This window comes from Ricinus communis, chromosome 9, assembly GCF_019578655.1.
Source record: "Ricinus communis isolate WT05 ecotype wild-type chromosome 9, ASM1957865v1, whole genome shotgun sequence".
In the NCBI taxonomy this organism is placed as follows: domain Eukaryota; kingdom Viridiplantae; phylum Streptophyta; class Magnoliopsida; order Malpighiales; family Euphorbiaceae; genus Ricinus; species Ricinus communis.
Window position 1 is genome coordinate 4,792,471 of NC_063264.1, and position 16,900 is coordinate 4,809,370.

Here is a 16,900-nt window from a genome sequence, read left to right on the forward strand (position 1 = left end):
ATAGAAACATTACAAATGACAAGAAAACTGTGATTCTTTTAGGAATTAGATACAAGGAAAGCATTCCAGGGACACAAGTAGAAAGACTGTAGTACTGCTTCAAAACATAATAAAACTACTGAATCCAACTATCAACAAAAACATCGGAGTCTTTGGGCATTGCTTTGGTCGAGTAAAGACTAGTTACCTAGAAAGATCCCTCACTGCACACTTTCTATATATCTATCGGCTGCATGCTACCGGCGATAGAGCAATGGGAGGTTGAGTCAAAAGCATTTATCACGCACTCAATTCAACGATCAAGCAAACAAATAAGCAAGATGAATCTTTTTCTCTTTCTATACTACTTAATTACCAAATCAGGACTCAAGTACATCAAGAAAACAAAATAAGTCTACTAGTAGTACTAATTCCAGGACGAGCTTCCACATAAATAGACAATCAAAAAGCCTAAACCAGATGCGTGAAATCAATAACCATAGTCCTGTAACACAAGGGTGAGATCCCACAGGTTTAGCTGCATCATAATCTCAGATCCAACTCCATAGTCCATAGAGGTGGTGTGGCCTACTTACCCAAATCAATTCTTCCATGGCAGCTACCTCTCTTTTTGTGAAAGAGGCAAGCTGCATAAGAAGAGAACATAGACAGTTACTGAAGTTACCAAGAAACACTTCCTTAAAATGAGGAGTACTGTAAAAAAAGGATGGTGCTTGAGATGTCTAGATTACATGCATGATAATGGCAACGATTAGGTGTCTTCACTTCAACTGGAATCTCAATTAAGTTAGCATCATAACCTCTGGAATAATTCAGCATGAGCAAAATGAACTGCCTTTCTTTTCTCGGTCAAAATTATCAAAAAGGATGAAAAAAATACCAACAGGTGATGGTGTAATTGATATTTAGGGATAAAATTTCCAAGTTTTGCTATCAACATATAGATAACTACTTCAATCTTTTCAATGTATAACACCACGAACCACACAACAGTCTAAACAATCAATAAGCTGAATATGCAAAGGATAATGTAATAATACATGTGATCAATAAACCTTGCAATGTTACCATAATTTGAAACATCCAAACAAAGGACTTCTTCATCCTTTAAGACATTCTCTGAACCCCATGATGCATCAAGTATCACAGGACATATGTTCTTGCGATTATTGGGGCTAAAGTGGTTTCTATCTCTCCAATGTACTCGCAAACAAACGCCCCTCTTGGCAAACTTTCAACTGTTTGAAGACCCCAACCATTCACTTCAGGCATCCAAAACACCTGAAACATAAAGGAAGTACTATGTTACTTTTGATGACAGTTCCTAGTTATCACTTCTTAACAGAGCAATTTACTGAGGACCACCAACTTAATGAACAAAGCAAAATTACCTGTAAATTCCCTGTGATGCCCCTCTGAACAACACGATTCCCACAATTTTTATTGCAGCCATATTTACACCAGCACTCCCTTATGCACTTTCTCACTAAATGGCCTTTGCAAGAGCTAGACACATTGTTTTCTGACCTTTCAAGTGGGCAACTTGGACAGAAGAAATAAGAGTCTTTTTTAGGGTCTTCGTACAAACAAATACATTCTTTCAAAAGCTTTTCTTTACCCAATCCCGTTGTCTAAGAAAACTAGCCACCAGTTTCTCGAGCACATGCACAAGATATGTCCGAGGTTAAACAGTCTCCCATACATTGTGAACAACAATCTTCATTAGATATATAAGCAAATGTAAACTTCACAGAAGCTTTGTCATAAACCACATTTTGCGCAATGTAACCAAAAGGAGGCAAAGCTTTACCACTGCACCCTTTTGTAACGGAAATCTTAACCCTTTCTCACCCATGGTCACGTCATCAAGATAAGCATAGGGTTTTTCCAAACTAAGAAAAAGCTGGGTGTAGAAATTGTGTTTATATTTCTATGATCAATGATGAACATTTACAAAAAAGTGTATTCTGAGATTACATGAGATATGAGGATCCAGTTATATACATGTTTTGAATGCAACGGTCCTATTGCTATTTCTTGTTGCTTGTTGCACTCCAACGTTCAAATCTAGCTTAGGGGAAGGTAGAAGTAGCCTTTTCCCTTAGGGGAGAGGTGTTGCTCCCTTTTTCCTAATAGGCCTGTGATGATCTAGAGTTCTGAGGCCATATCCAACAGTCAAAGACTGTTGGTCCTTACTGCCAGTCTTTGACTTGTTGAACATTGTTGCTATTTGGTTTTGGTGTATCTTCAACAGGTATTGGGGCTTCTTTTAACAGCTTCTTCAACACTGAGTCTGACCAGCTTTCTTGCTGCATGAATGTTATTCTGAGACTTCCAGCAGATTTAACTTCTTCAAACCATTTATAGGATGAAGATAATCCAATCAATTGAAATGTGATTAGGAATTTGGGTTTCACCTCAAGAAGGTTTTTAAATTTGACCTATCCATTTAAGAAGTCTGAAGAAATAAAAAAAAAAATCAGCTGACAAGGAATCCCGTGGCATCACATACATTTGGTGATATCATTTTGGTTGGTGGTATAATTTGCATATTACTAGAAGAGGCAGCACCCAATTGTAAAATACGTTCGCACAATTCTTTCATTACCGTCCTCAAAGAGAACTGAGGCTCCATAATTCTGTATACATTCATCTTCCACTACTTTTACAACTTCATCAATACTAGGAATCCAGAAATCAGATTGCGAAGATGTGTCACATATCAGGCAAAGTTTCACCTCCTCCTTAGAAGATGAAGCAACATAAAACTGCGAATTTGAAAACCTATCACCTTTAACTTCAAAATCTATGGATTTTCTGTCCACGCCTTTGGCATTCACATTGTTCTTTTCTGAAGAACCATCCTCACATACCACTTCCAAATCTATGGATTTGGTGTCCGTGGATTTCAAGCCTTCTGCTTTGGTATTAACATTGTTCTTTTCTAAAGAACCGTCCTTACATAACAGCTGTGGAAAATCTAATTTTACCTCACCCGCAGGAGATGAAGCAACATTAAGATGTGAATTCAACAAACTATCAACCTTATCTCCCAAATCTATGGATTCTGTGTCCATGGATTTGAAATCTTCTGCTGTGGCATTAACATTGTTCTTTCTTGAACCGTCCTCATGTAAGAGCTGGGGAAGATCTACAGAGAAACATAAATAAAAGTTATTTTCAGTCTATGCCAGTCGAATATTAAGGAAAGACTAAGGAAAACCATAATAATTATTTGATTGGCACAGAAGTTTAGAAGTTATTTTCATGCAGATGTGCTTGCATGTCACCTTGGTCATGTGCAGCATGGAAGCTTTACAAACAAGGTGAAGTTAACCCTTAGGTTAACAAACCACATGAAATTGTAAATTTAAAAATATTATCACCTTTATCTTCCACATATTCAAATTTGGTCTCCATGAATTCAAAGTATTTGCTTTGGAATTGGAATAATTCTCATTTGAAGCACCATCGTAGCATAACAGCAAGGGAAGATCTACAGGAAAACAAAAGTAAAAGTAGCTTTAATTAATGCCAAATACCAACTGAAAATGAAGGGTAGACTGACCAGGTAAAATCATGATACAGTATTTGAATGCCACAGTACTTCAGTTATTCACAAGTTATATTTATTGATGCATGCTCATGTGTAGTGTCTCTGTGTCTGGGCATGCATCAGGAAACCATAATTGATGCCTCAAACACCTGAACTTTTTATAATTAGCCAGCTTACATATTTGAATTCAGATATGTTTCCACTTAATGAACAGATTTCATGAAAAGAATATAAGACATTAAAAAATGAATGAACTAAAATAATTTCAGGAAGAAAGTGCATTCAATATCAATATATTTAAATATAAGTTGCACGGTTTGAGAAGACTAAAATTGAAATGTTCATGTTGTTCCACCCAAGTAAAACTGAGATTAAAAGCCATTACGCATATAGCCTTTTAATCTCACTGATTTTCAAATAGAATATTTATCCTGCACTGTTTATACCAGCAGAGAAGGAAGCACAAAAAGAAACCATTCTCTCTTTGCCGCTTAGTGTCACTCTCAACATCAGGTCTAATTCTATTGCTTAACAAGGTGCAACTTGGCCAGAAATTTTATAGAAAGCACTTGTTCAAAAACAGCTAGTTTGCCACCCCTGCTCAAGGAGAAAACTGATATGATGCATCACACAAATTCAATATGCTTAAACCAAAAACAAAAGTAGTGGTGGCAGGTTACTGTAGAGAGAAAATGTTTACATGTCAAATGACTAGATTCTTCTTGCTGTTTTCCATAAATTTAGAGATATTCTTGAAGTTTGTAATGCTATAGCCTATAAGATTGGTGTCATACCAGGATGGATAACAGATATAGGAACCTCATCCAAAGAAGAGTTATGATATAAGTCGAGCATATTTTTTAAGTGAGCCAAATTCATGGCAGGCAGAATAGTTGAACTCGCACAGCACCCTGTACTAATTTTAGGAGCAACATGCAGCAATATTGATGACCCAGCCAATACTCGCATTATATGATTCATATTTTGATGATGAAATACACTCCAAAATAGTTTTTTCCTCTCCAAAATGCAACTAAATTGGCTCCACTACCTCGTCATTGCAGCTTTTGGACAACTCATCATCATCCGGTAGCCCCTTTCCGTATGGAACTATTTCAAACTTCGATTGAGAAGTATCCATCGAAATTGGAGATTGCTCAAACCAGCATTTTATGCCTGATCTTTTCAATGGAATTTCGAAGTCTTCAGACTTTGAAGATGGTTCAGCACTAATCTGGCACGCCGCTTCTTTGTGGAAGTCAGAAACAGAAGCCGAAACCTCTTTATTTTGTCCCAGGTACAAATCTTTTACTGGAGATTCAAACTCTTCGGACTCTTGCAATGCATATTGTCTAGATGCAGCCTTTGTTTTCTGATATCTTGTGCACACTGTTTTTAATGGAGGTTCAGATGCTCGAGACTTGTGATGCGGCGAAGCTTTTTCCTTTGACTTTACTCCCTGGTCAAACACATCATTCGGCAACATATCATAAAGTACATGAAGGATCACAGCCTCTGGAATCAGCGCAAAGCATACAGAATGTAGATAAATTATGTGATAAATTCATAATCTCTACATCTGGAGGTTCATTTTGCAGCTAACTAAACCATTGTGACGCTGTTAAGGAAAAGACCATCGTGATTACGAAACTTGAACGAATAATGAACCATGAATTTGATACATTATAGAACAATACGCATGAAAAGATTCACTTATCGTTTGACAAATTTTCAACATAGAAGCTTCTATACAGAACAAATTATATACAAAAAGGAATGCAGCAGTCATGTGCATCTCTACTCCCTGTGCTTTTGGTAGGAAGCAATCGATTATGCAGGAGGAAAAAAACTTGTATAAATATGGCATTAGTACAAGCACAGGAAGTACAAGGGACATAACAAGTGAATCAATAGAATAGTAGCTGTGTTAGTAATGCATGATTTGAGTCTAATACAAGAATAAATCCTATGAAAATGGATAATTCATTAGTTACAAAATTTGATGAACAAACTCCACAAACTATAAAGAGATCATATGCAACGAGAAGCAATAAGGTGCACCTGAGTTTCCTCTGACTTCTCCATTATAGCATCAACCAGAACTCTGTAGCCCTCATCTTCAATAAGCTCCAGTTATAATCATAGAGTTCTAGTAGTCCCTTTAGCTTTTTTTGTTACTGTAGTTTTGGAGATGCCAAGAGGCTTCAGTGCCTTGCAGGCCTGTTGGATTCTCCTATTCGATGTCGTTACTGATGAAGAAATTCTCAGACATTTTAGCAGGATCTAAATTTTATTTCTTCCCTTCACTTCCTACAAGAAGCAAATTCATCATAAAGAGGAATCGGATTCCATTAAGAATGGCAGAATTAGTAATAGGTGCATTCAACACCAGAGCTTCTATGGATCTAAACAGAACCAATGTAAAATATCAAAATTAAGAGGTCAAGCATTTGCATGCATAAACAGCATTAATTGAGTATGATTATTAAATGACATGACTATTAAACTTCCAAACACTTTTCCATAATCATTAATTATGAAGCATTTGCTGTCGTTATCTCCTATTCTTAAAAGTACCAGTTTTGCACGTGATTATTTGTCTTTTCACTCGTTATTATTATTAAAATTTAATATATATCTTTAATCTTAAATTTTACTTTTTAGTTTTATATAATTTGTTATTTTATATTGTCTTTGAACATTTGCTCTTAATATTTAATTAAAGTAATTATATGTGTTTATAATTACTTCTTAGATTAATTTTTATTTTTTATGCAATTACTATTTTAGTTATAGTTTACTTTTTTCATATAATAAATATTCACTAATAGAAATATTATTGTAGGTTAATTAACAGCTAACCATCAGAAAAAAAATTTCAAAAAAGATAAAACGAAATGCAAAATGATAATACAATCTATTTTAAATAAAAATAAAAAATATAAAACTTATTCCGAATTCTCTTTCAGGTATTATTACTAGTAAATAATTCTAAAAAATATTAAAGCGCTCATTTCATCTCTTCTAAATTGACTACGAACAAAATCTATTTTTATTCTGACTACGAACAAAATCTATTTTTATTCTGACTATGGCTAAAGGACTCCACTTATTTGAATACTTTATATTAAAAAATGGAGAGGCACTCTTCTTATAAACTTTCTTGGTCTGGTTTGTAATCATATATTTTTAACCAAACATCATATATCAATAGATTTATTCCCTGCATAAATTAAAAAATATATATATATTAGTTATGCACATGTTACTTGGAATTATAAATGCTTTTGATTTATTTAGTTGCATAATCTTCTGGAATTTCAACTGAATTAGTAACTCATGCATGAAACCTTGGTATGAAAAGTATTAAATGTCATCTCACATTGTTTCCATGAAATTCTATTAACATTTGTTAAATAGAGAGGTGGATAAAGGTAGTTCAGTTTAGCAATATACAAAACAAGCACTGCATACAAAAATGCAAGAGCTGAGACAAATAACTCACACTAAAATATTCAATAACTATCATTTCACCAATTATCCATGTAAGAAGCAGAATAGCCTCTTGGGGGTTCAAAAATTTCCAACAAGTTAGGGATGAAGGGACCACAAAAGGCTTCTCTGTTTTCTTTAATTCTATCACTAAATAGAGAGCAATAGACAGAAAGAAACCTCAATGAACATGAAAATTGCAGGGACAGGACATAAATCAAATATGACAAACACCTATCCATACATTCCAGTTCCAGAATTTAGATTTTGAATTCTTCAAGGAAACGGTGACTTTGGTTTTTCTTCCTTTCCTTTTCAAATTTTCTGTACTAAAAAAAGAGTCACAAGAGTTTCTGTTTCTAGAAGAGCAGAACAATTAAGTTTTCTCCATTTTTACTGCGAGCAAACAGGGTTGATTTTTCAATCTCCAATAAAATGGCTTCGGGCAACCGTAAGCAAAAGCAGGGTCTGATCTTATTGTACCGTTTAAGAATAATTTTATTTTGGAAAAAACAAACACAACTTCATCGTCAAAAAGCAATCAGTTAAAAAAGAAAAAAGTAAAGATCAGCAAGTATGCTGAATGCACTCACTCCACTGTCAATTGTTGTCTCCCCAAAAGACAATAAAGTAAGAACTTTAGTAGTCTCAAAATACAAAGTAATTACCAGAAGATAAGAGATTAAGAAGAAGTAGTAAAGTGTAAAACAAAAACAGCAAGTAAAATCTTCAATTTCTCGGACAAAATGTTTTCTTTTGTGGGTTTGAGACACTACTGAATTTATATCTTAAAAGTACCTATTATTTTCAGATAAAACTAGAAATTAAAAAAGAAAAAAGAACACTTTGACATCAAAGTAGGATTTCTTTACATATTTGAGCAAGGAAAGAGTTCACTTGTTTCAAAGGCCTTAAATTTCAGGCTCAGCAAGCAAGAAGAGCCATGGATACCAAGTGGGTTTCTTTTTCTTTAGCAGCAAGTAAAACCCTAGAGTCTAATGAGTGAGTTTTGAGAGCCTGTTCATTTTCCTGGGTTTTGGCTGCTTTTCTTGATTTTTACTATCTGTAATTCTGTACATGTTGTTCTGACACATAAATTTGGATGATAAATAATAAATTTCTCTGCGGACTAAGAAATGGAGTCGATCAATCAAAACCCAGTTCCAGGCTATTTTGTTATTGTAAATTTTGAGGTAGCTTAACGTTTAGGTTACCAATAATGTCCATTAAATGACCCAAAAAGATTGTCTTTTGAGTAATCTCTGTTCTCTCTCTTTTCTAGCTTTGCAATTTGCAATTTGCAATTATCACTAGTAAATATCAAAGTTGGTTTTGAAATTGCATTTTCAATTATCACAACTATATAATAAATTTTATAATTATTTATTTGAAACAATAATTACAATTGACTAGAAATTGAAAAAAAAAAAATGAATTCAACGCACCAAAAGTTAAATTTAATCAAATAATGAGACCTGAAGGTATGAGTTAGCTATCATTAAGAAAAAGCTCCTACTGTTAAATTGATACAATAAAAACCATAGGTATCAGAGTGTCATCCCCCTAAACTATAGATTATTAATATGAACTATTCTCATTCTTTCTTTTTCCAGAATGGATAGAGAAGATTTTCTCTAATTTCTTCTGTCCCATTTTAATATACTTTATTTTATTTTTTATTAATTTAAGAGCATTACCAAAAATATTTTTCATTAATTGAAATATGGAATCGAAGATTAAATTTTCACCCTCTTAATTTTAAATTGCAGTTTTGCAATGCAAGAGGTTTATCTTTAACCTTATTAATCAAAAACCAGTTTCATTCTAATAAAGTTCACGTCTCCTCATTAGAACCATTGAAATAGAATAATAACATACTGTTAAGTTACTTTAGCACAATTTATATTTTCAAGAACACCTTAAGTGGCTTTCCTTCTAGGCTGTATACATCAGGTGGTGAATAAGCATCAGTTGCATAGATTTTACAGGCAGGTGGGTGGGTTTGATGCTTGTGGTACCGTATCATTACAACATCTCCATACACAGTTTTTTTGGTTTCACTCTCTTTAAGATGGGATACCATTTAAGCATAAGTCAGCTGACCAAGAAAGCACCTTTAATTGCTTCATTTGTACGACCAATGTACCCTGCCTCAACCAAAAGAAACTTGAATTTTTATTATTTTTCACTAGATATTTTCTCCCCATTTAAATAAAATAAAAGAGAAGAAAAATAAAACTTATTTACCCTTTTTATTTTATTTTTTTCTTCTCCATAAAACAGTTCCCAAACATAGGGTAAATCTCCGCATGTACACACTTGAAACCCCGAGAGTTTTCGGGATGGCGTGCAGCACAAGCGGAACAGGAACATGCATGTCTCTTAGTACTTGATAAGGAAGAATGATCTTCAGAATCATTGTGTAAAACTCATGCAAAATAGATGAAGAAGCCCTAGTAAATACTCAGAAAGCACTGCATAAAAATTTGTGAAATCAACTTTGAAGCCTGGTTACGACATTGTGGACATAATGCATGGAAATAAGGAAAAAGAAACTACAATAGAGATATCCATGTGATCCTGTTTAGGTACAGCACCTGTGAAGAAGAAATGTAACAGCTAGCTTACCAGATTCCTGAATCAGCTATGATCGGCTGGCTTCTGTTTTTCCTGGTTCCAGGTGCTAACCACTCACAAAAGCCACTAATCAGCGGTGTGGAAGTCAAGACATTTACTTATAATGAAAAATATACACAGCTTGACCTCGTCTATCAACAAAGCAATCATGAGTCTAACACAGGTGAAAAAAATGACTAAACAAGTAGTGGAAATACAGCATTTCCTAAATTTGTTTCAGAAATGAGATAAATTACACTTTCATCAGTTTTCAGAACATATGAAATGATCGTAGAAGGCAATGATTATACAATTTGATAATTCAACCCTTTTCGTGAACGCCTGATATATTCAAGCCGTTGCAGCAGATCATGATGAATCTACGAGCGATGCTGGAGGACTAAGATTCCTAAAGTGCAGATAAAGTACCATGAAACTACATTGCAAGATAATGTGACAGAAAGTTCAAACCATCTTCTGAGATCAGTCCAGCGAATAACATTGCAGGATTATATCCAATCACTGTCAAGGAAAACAGTGCGCATCACATTTTCCAGTAAACAAGAAGAACCATTCTTCCTTTTTTCTTCTCATTTCTAGTGAGCTGGATTATTAGGAAATTCATTGGGCATCTTAATTTAAAACCTAATTGAAAAATAACAGGAAGAGCTGTGAGCTTACCATGACCGCTTGAAGTTGGTTTTGGAGCAGAACCGACATGACAACCCAAACAAATCTAAAGCAGCATGTAAAACAAATCACAGTTGAAGGTAATATTGTACTGCATATACTACATGCAGATGAAGAATAAGAGTTGGAATCTTTCCCTGTTCTCCCTTGACATATCAATCAATATATCTTACTCCGTCCACATAAAGCAAGTTATTATTAGCACATATCCATCAAAACATGTGATTACAATAGAAAAATAGTACAAGGAAACAACAGAATTATATAGAATTAAGTTGAAAAAAGCGAACCACTAGTGACCACAACCTTATTGAGAACTCAGAAACTTAGCTTTTGCCATTGACTAGAGGTAGGCTGGTAGAGTGACCTGAAATGACCCAGATAGATAATTCTTGTATGCTTCCACCAAGTCAAATGCAAACTAGCAATTAGGACAATACTTTTCGTCTGCAACAAGAGCCCTTAGATTGATACCTATTCTCTGCAGGATATCATTACAAGGAAAACAGCTCCACGATGAATATAAGAGGTGCAAGAAAAGAAATTTAGAATTACCTTCAAACGCAAGAGGCCACATAATGAAAGGTCAGAATTCAAAACTAGCAATGATCATCATTAGCCAAAAAAGGATTATTGTCATTCCCATTTAAAAAATGATCAATGGATTGAACAAATTCACACTGTGACTTCTTCATAAGCAGTATCTATGCTCAGAATCTCCTTCCCACTAATCAGCAAAACATTAGAGCATCTAGTCAAACGATATACAAATGGGCAAAAAGACATTTAATTTGATTCTCTTCATTAAAAGAATTGTACATTTTCTTCCAAACTCGATCAAGAAAGAGTTGGTTACATCAGTCTTCTTGTCTGAAAAATCAAAGGATAAACAATCCCCAATCACTATCAGAAACAACCAAACCTATGATAATGCAACAATCTTACACTACACAAACAAATTAACCAGGATATGACAAATTAACACCTAAATCTATGTATAGGTACGTAATATTAACTTACAAAGTGCTGTAATACAGTAAGCGTGTTACAACAACTACATAAACCTCAACACTGAATTTTGCTACTTTTACTCCTGTACATTATCTGGTCGGAGAGTGGGACTCTGGCTGTGAATAAATGCCACTGCAATTGAGAAAGACTGCAAAGCTGACAGGGTTGACTGAAAATGAACAAAATACAAGCCATCATGGACGTTGACCATACGCATCTGGGGGGCACTGTTCTCTGAACCCTGAAAAATTGAAGTTGGATTATGATAATCTAAATGCTTATCTAAGTGATAAATTTCAAGCGCATTAAGTGTTCACGTAGCATCCATAGCTATAAGTATGTGATAAAAAGATTTTTTTAAAAAATTAAAGCTATATTATGCTTAAAACTACCTACAAGAAATTCAAAGATATGATCTCATAGACAGATATGGAAGTACTGTTTATTAAATCAAAGTAAAGATTGAGCCCAGTATCAGTCTGTTCATGGAATGTTTATAAGTAATAATAAAATGCTGAAGCAAAACACAAAACGTTTTGAAACATTCATAGGTAGTGTAGAAGCAACAAAAATGAGAAAATAAATGGAGGGAGAAAAAAGGCCACATTGTATAAGTCTTGCTTTTTGAGACATTATGAAACTGATAACATTGACCATTTTAATCATAATGGATATGAGACTGAAATACCTGTGTGATTAAATCAATTAACTTGCACTCTCCCTGCATGTCTGCTTGGGGTGAAAGCTCTTTGTTACTCAATCTGCTCTTAAGCACTGTTAGTGGACACCCTAGATCCCAGCCACCACAATCACAGCATCCCCCTGATTTCCATCTTTCAGTAAGACCAGAAGGACCGCCATTTCTGGTTCTTGGACCACCATGAAGACTAACTGGAATTAGAATATCAATGCTCGTCGAACAGTCCCCAGTATTTCTTGCACAAGAACCATAATGTTGTGAGGATTCCATCAGATCAGTAGTTTGCTTGGCACTTGATTTCTTGAGAAAATTCAAGCCCCAGCCTCCACCTTTCTCCCTACGTTTCTCAGGAATATGTTCCTTCACAACAATGGCAGCCATTTCAAGATTTGGAGGAAGATGTTTTTCTAAGAGATTCACCCCAGAATGTGCATCGATGTTGTTCTCTGTATCTTGGAGTGGCTCCCAAGAACAACTCTCTAGTATGGCACTTGATCCCGTTAATCTGGAAATAGTTCTCTTCTTCATTGAGTGACTGGTCCGGAACACTTCTGCCACCTTCTTTGACAGTCCTTTATTCTTCCTGAGGTCATGGCTTGAAGTTTGCATTCGTTTAACATTTTCATTACTGCCAAATAAAATGAACTCTCTCTCCATGATTTTGGAATTGTTCTGACAAAGGGAAAATGAAGTTGATACTTTCATCTTACCTACAAGGTGAGACTCAGTATCATGAATCTCACTTTCCTTTTGATCACCCTTTCTTAAATGGAATAGATACGTATAGTCCACAACTATATCATCTGCCAACTGACTATTCCACAAGTTGGCCACATAAACCACCTTTTGATCATCCAATGAGAAAACAAAATGCGGGTTCCCATCTTCCCACGTGCATTGGAGCATTCCTTGACTAACAGTCCCAGAGAGAGAAGAAGAAGACTGATCAGAACATGTAGAGTTTGTACTTGACATAGAAACAGGCCTTTCATTCAGAGTCTCAGATCTATATCTCTGTTTTCCTGGAATTGGTGTTTCTTTATATAGCTTGTTTGATGAATAACTACCTAACACACTTGGAGAGTTCATAAAATTATAACAAATTGATCCATCAACATCACTGAAGCTAACTTTCTCAAAATTGGCATCACCATCATATGCACCATATTTGCGAAACAAAGGGCTGTTGAGTATATTTACCATACTCTTGCTACCCATGATAGAACCAACAATCCAATGTCCTGCAGGGCTAATGACTACACTGCCATCCCCAGATGCCAACGGACAGTCAAAATGAAACCTAGTAAAATCACATGTATTTTCACTCCCAATTTTAGCTGGACTCAAGCCATCAGACAAAACACCCATTTCTCCCCATCCTAAGTTTAGGGAGAGGTCACGAGGGACTTCTTTTGAAGTGCTAACGTGAATAATTTCTAGGCAACGACGAAGATATTTCTCATCTACAGTTACCATATGCTTCGGGATCCAATTATCCAAGACACGAATGCTTCGAAGGAATGATTCCTTAATATAACTTCTACTTCGTTGTAATTGCTTAAATTTTGAAACCAGAGTGTTTTGTGAATTTACCCTTCTCACCAACCTTTTTGATCTTGATTCTGAACAATGTAATTCATCGTCACCCAATACTCCCTCATCATGGTTGAAGCTATAAGATGATGAATCTTCTCTAGAATGGCCACCTCTTTTAGCACCAGCTAATGTATCTTCCATCTTGAGCCTTCTATCTAATAAAGCACACTAATGGCAGACAACTTCTCTATCCATCTTCTGTACCCAACTAAACACGAAAGCCATCATATTAGATAAGTCTCTTACTATCCATATCATAAAAGAATCTGAAAAGGGCAATGAGTGGTTGGCATAAATAATTGCAAAAGGAAGCATGTGTGAGAAAAAAGTCAAGCATCATATATTTCACATCAGAATATAAGCAAGTGTTACATCAATTAGAAAGATAGAGAGAGATCAACACGAGTTGTTAAGAAACTACGCGGAGAGATAACATGAAAAAGGTGAAGTACAAGCACCCATGTTGGACTCGAATACAGCAAGTAAAGCACAAAGTAGTTTCCCTAGTTGATTTTACTATGTTTCTTATCTGAAACAAGAAGTTAAGGACTTAAGATAATGAAGAACATCCCATAATTACCAAGTAGAAATCACAAAGTTATCTAGAAAGAACAAGTTAAGACTGGTAATAGTGACATGGAAGAAGCAAAAAGCAAATAGGAACTAAATCACACATGAAGGAAAAGAAGTCTTAGATTGCATTTTTCTCAGAGGTCGGAGAATACATATGGTAACTCATCAAATCATACACATGCTGAAAAAAATTGATGGGGTTGCTCAAACTCATTAAAATAAATAATTGCAAAACATAACTCCAGCTTCAATCAATCAAACTGCCTCACGTTAATTCAACTCCACTCACACATAGTAACTCTCTCCTCTCTTCCCCCATTTGGGTTCCTAAAGTTCATTTCTTCAGAAATTTAATATAAAAGAATACCTTAAAATTGTTGAAAGAAAAGCATTAAATAGAAGCAAAAGATCAAATCTTTTTCTCTTGTACAACTTTATAAGGACAATCCACAAATAACAATTAATTAACCATCAGAAATCCTTCCAAGAAGAAAGTATTAAAATAAGTATTTATAGAGAAAGGAGCAAACTTCAATAATAAATACACTATACTAAAAGAACAAGAAACCAACTTTTCTCTTACCAGAAGAAATGGATCCAAGAACAGAAATCAACTCCAAAATCACACTCTGATTCCCAAGAAAGCAGAACACTTTAGATACCCTCCAATTTAGAGCTTATCTTCAAGAAAAAGAGTAGCTAACCAGGAACACACAAGAGATAAAAACAACAGAAAGGAAGCACTAAAAAACAAAAACAAGTAAGAAAAATTACTATAACCACAATGTCTCTCTAAAATCTAACTCAACAAAAAGTTGCAACTGTTTTTAGACAATGCTATAGATTTTTTTTTCTTTTTCCTTTCTAGACAGAGAGAAAAACTTTGGGAAAAAAAAAAAAGAAAAAGAAAAAAACTGAAACAAAGTTAGTGGGGGAGCTCAATGGAGAAATGAGTGTGTGTGTGAGAGAGACATGAAAATGTGGATGTAAGCCACGTTTGGATGTTGTTGAATTATTTTAGTAAATAGCAATACAATTACTCAGAAGCCACACCCCCCTAAAATCCAGGTTTTTACGTGTAGGACCCACTCCAATAGCTTTCTTTTTCTTATTCAGTTCATCTTCTTTCTTGTACTGCAATTTCTCGGTGTGTCCACTGTCCAATATAACAATGATAAAGAAAAAATAAAGGTTTATTTTTTTTATTTATTTTCCTGAGAAAAAAGGTTTGATTATTAATATAGAAAGAAAGAGAAAATGAGAAAATGAGCTGGTACCCATGATAGTAACAAGACAGGACAGGACTCTTCTGTTCCACTCTCCACTTGCCAAATAGGCGCGAGTGGCACGGTTTTGCTTTGCAAATTGCAATTCTTAAGTACTTCATTTTCTAAGTTTATATAATTAATAGTAGTGAGTTCAGGCTCTGCCTCATAAATATACCCGCAATCTTTAGAATGACAATTGTAAGGCACGTGAGAGAGAGAGAAGAGAAAAGGATTGTAAAGGAAAAAAAGGGAAACAGAGGCAAAGATTATTGGTAGGGCAGAGATTAGATGATGGGTTTGCGTTTGACCGTTTCTGGTTGGTTGCATTGCAGAACTGTTATTAGTTTTCTTTTCTTTTTTTTCTGTTAATGTTGTTGTTTGAGGATGTTTGCCTTTAATGTCTTCTCGCCTCTCTCTTATTTATTATTACGGCGGCGTATCGGTATCTCCTTTATTATCTTTTTATTATTTATTGTTTATTATTTATTATTGTTGTTATTTTGATTCTTATTCCTTAATATTATCATGTCAAATTGAATTAAAGTCAATATGTTATATGATTTTACAGTTTAAATTAGCGACGATTCAACAACTTTTTATATTTATTAATAAAAATTATTATCTGAATTGTATTCGCAAGTCATGTTGTTACTATGATATAAAAATAATTTAATGAGAGTAATAATAAAAGATTAGATATTTTTAAATAGCTTCTTGAATTGATATTTTTATATTTTATTGATGTAATAATAAAAATTACTTTAGAAAATGTTATTAATTAATTTTTAATATTATATAACTATAGTTGGTATTACTATTTTTTTAAAATTAGAAATTATTATATAAAACAGAAAATTAATTTATTAATTAAATATAATATTAAATATATAATTTAAAATTTTATTTTAGAATTTAAATTTTTATCTAATTAGAAGACTAATTTATAGTTAATATATTATTAGAAATATAATTAAAATGATTTTTGTATATAATTATTGTTCAATTAATAATATAATTTATTAATTAATAAATTTATAAAAATTACATGTAAATTTAAATTTATGTATTAAAATAAAAATTATTTGTCAAAAAATAGTGACATATATTAAAAGAATTATATTTTAAAATTTATAAATTATATAAATACTTAAGAGTCATTTCTAAAAAATAAAAAATTAAGAAATAGAATGTGATCCTTAAAAGAATTTAAAAAAAAAAAAAAGAATCAATGAATCGGAAAGTTTTTTAAAATTTTAATTTTGAATATACTTTTTATAGTAAATAAGAATAATTTGTTAAGAATATTCTAATATATATTTTTATTAAAAAATTGAGTATAAACAAAGATAGAATTATGGCCCCTTGTTTGGACATGAGATCTTTAACTGAAATTAGTAT

The 16,900-nt window shown here is 33.7% G+C and overlaps 2 protein-coding genes across 3 annotated transcripts; both read right to left on the bottom strand.

Moving 5' to 3' along the window:
- Window positions 1-3,014: 3,014 nt before the first annotated feature.
- On the bottom strand, window positions 3,015-6,027 carry LOC125371110. Its single transcript, XM_048379288.1, has 4 exons — window positions 5,618-6,027; window positions 4,608-5,015; window positions 3,387-3,496; window positions 3,015-3,151 (listed from the first exon to the last, which is right to left on the bottom strand). The coding sequence occupies exons 1-3, from the start codon at window positions 5,639-5,641 to the stop codon at window positions 3,425-3,427; spliced, it is 504 nt and encodes a 167-aa protein (XP_048235245.1). The 5' UTR covers window positions 5,642-6,027; the 3' UTR covers window positions 3,015-3,151; window positions 3,387-3,424.
- Window positions 6,028-9,764: 3,737 nt separating this feature from the next.
- LOC8265738 lies at window positions 9,765-15,369 on the bottom strand. Of its 2 annotated transcripts, XR_007217354.1 has the most exons (5): window positions 14,818-15,369; window positions 12,054-13,869; window positions 11,375-11,606; window positions 11,174-11,224; window positions 9,765-11,081 (listed from the first exon to the last, which is right to left on the bottom strand). XR_007217354.1 is itself a non-coding variant. In XM_002528315.4 (3 exons), exons 2-3 carry the CDS (start codon window positions 13,800-13,802, stop codon window positions 11,442-11,444), a joined length of 1,914 nt encoding a protein of 637 aa, XP_002528361.3. In that variant the 5' UTR covers window positions 13,803-13,869; window positions 14,818-15,369; the 3' UTR covers window positions 11,126-11,441. The 2 variants fall into 2 exon arrangements, 1 of the variants encoding a protein (XP_002528361.3); XM_002528315.4 differs by lacking the exon at window positions 9,765-11,081 and having other exon boundaries at window positions 11,126-11,606.
- Between the last annotated feature and the right edge of the window lie 1,531 nt (window positions 15,370-16,900).

Bases quoted from the DNA above. Each gene is read 5' to 3' on its own strand.
- LOC125371110 (XM_048379288.1), bottom strand. From the start codon at position 5,641: ATGGAGAAGTCAGAGGAAACTCAG. The intron at 5,016-5,617 runs GTGCACCTTATT...GTGTTTGACCAG, and splicing joins AGAAGTCAGAGGAAACTCAG to GGAGTAAAGTCAAAGGAAAA. The intron at 3,497-4,607 runs GTAGTGGAGCCA...GTTTTCCTGTAG, and splicing joins CCAAAAGCTGCAATGACGAG to ATCTTCCCTTGCTGTTATGC.
- LOC8265738 (XM_002528315.4), bottom strand. From the start codon at position 13,802: ATGGAAGATACATTAGCTGGTGCTAAAAGAGGTGGCCATTCTAGAGAA. The intron at 11,607-12,053 runs GTATTTCAGTCT...TCAATTTTTCAG, and splicing joins TAATTGATTTAATCACACAG to GGTTCAGAGAACAGTGCCCC.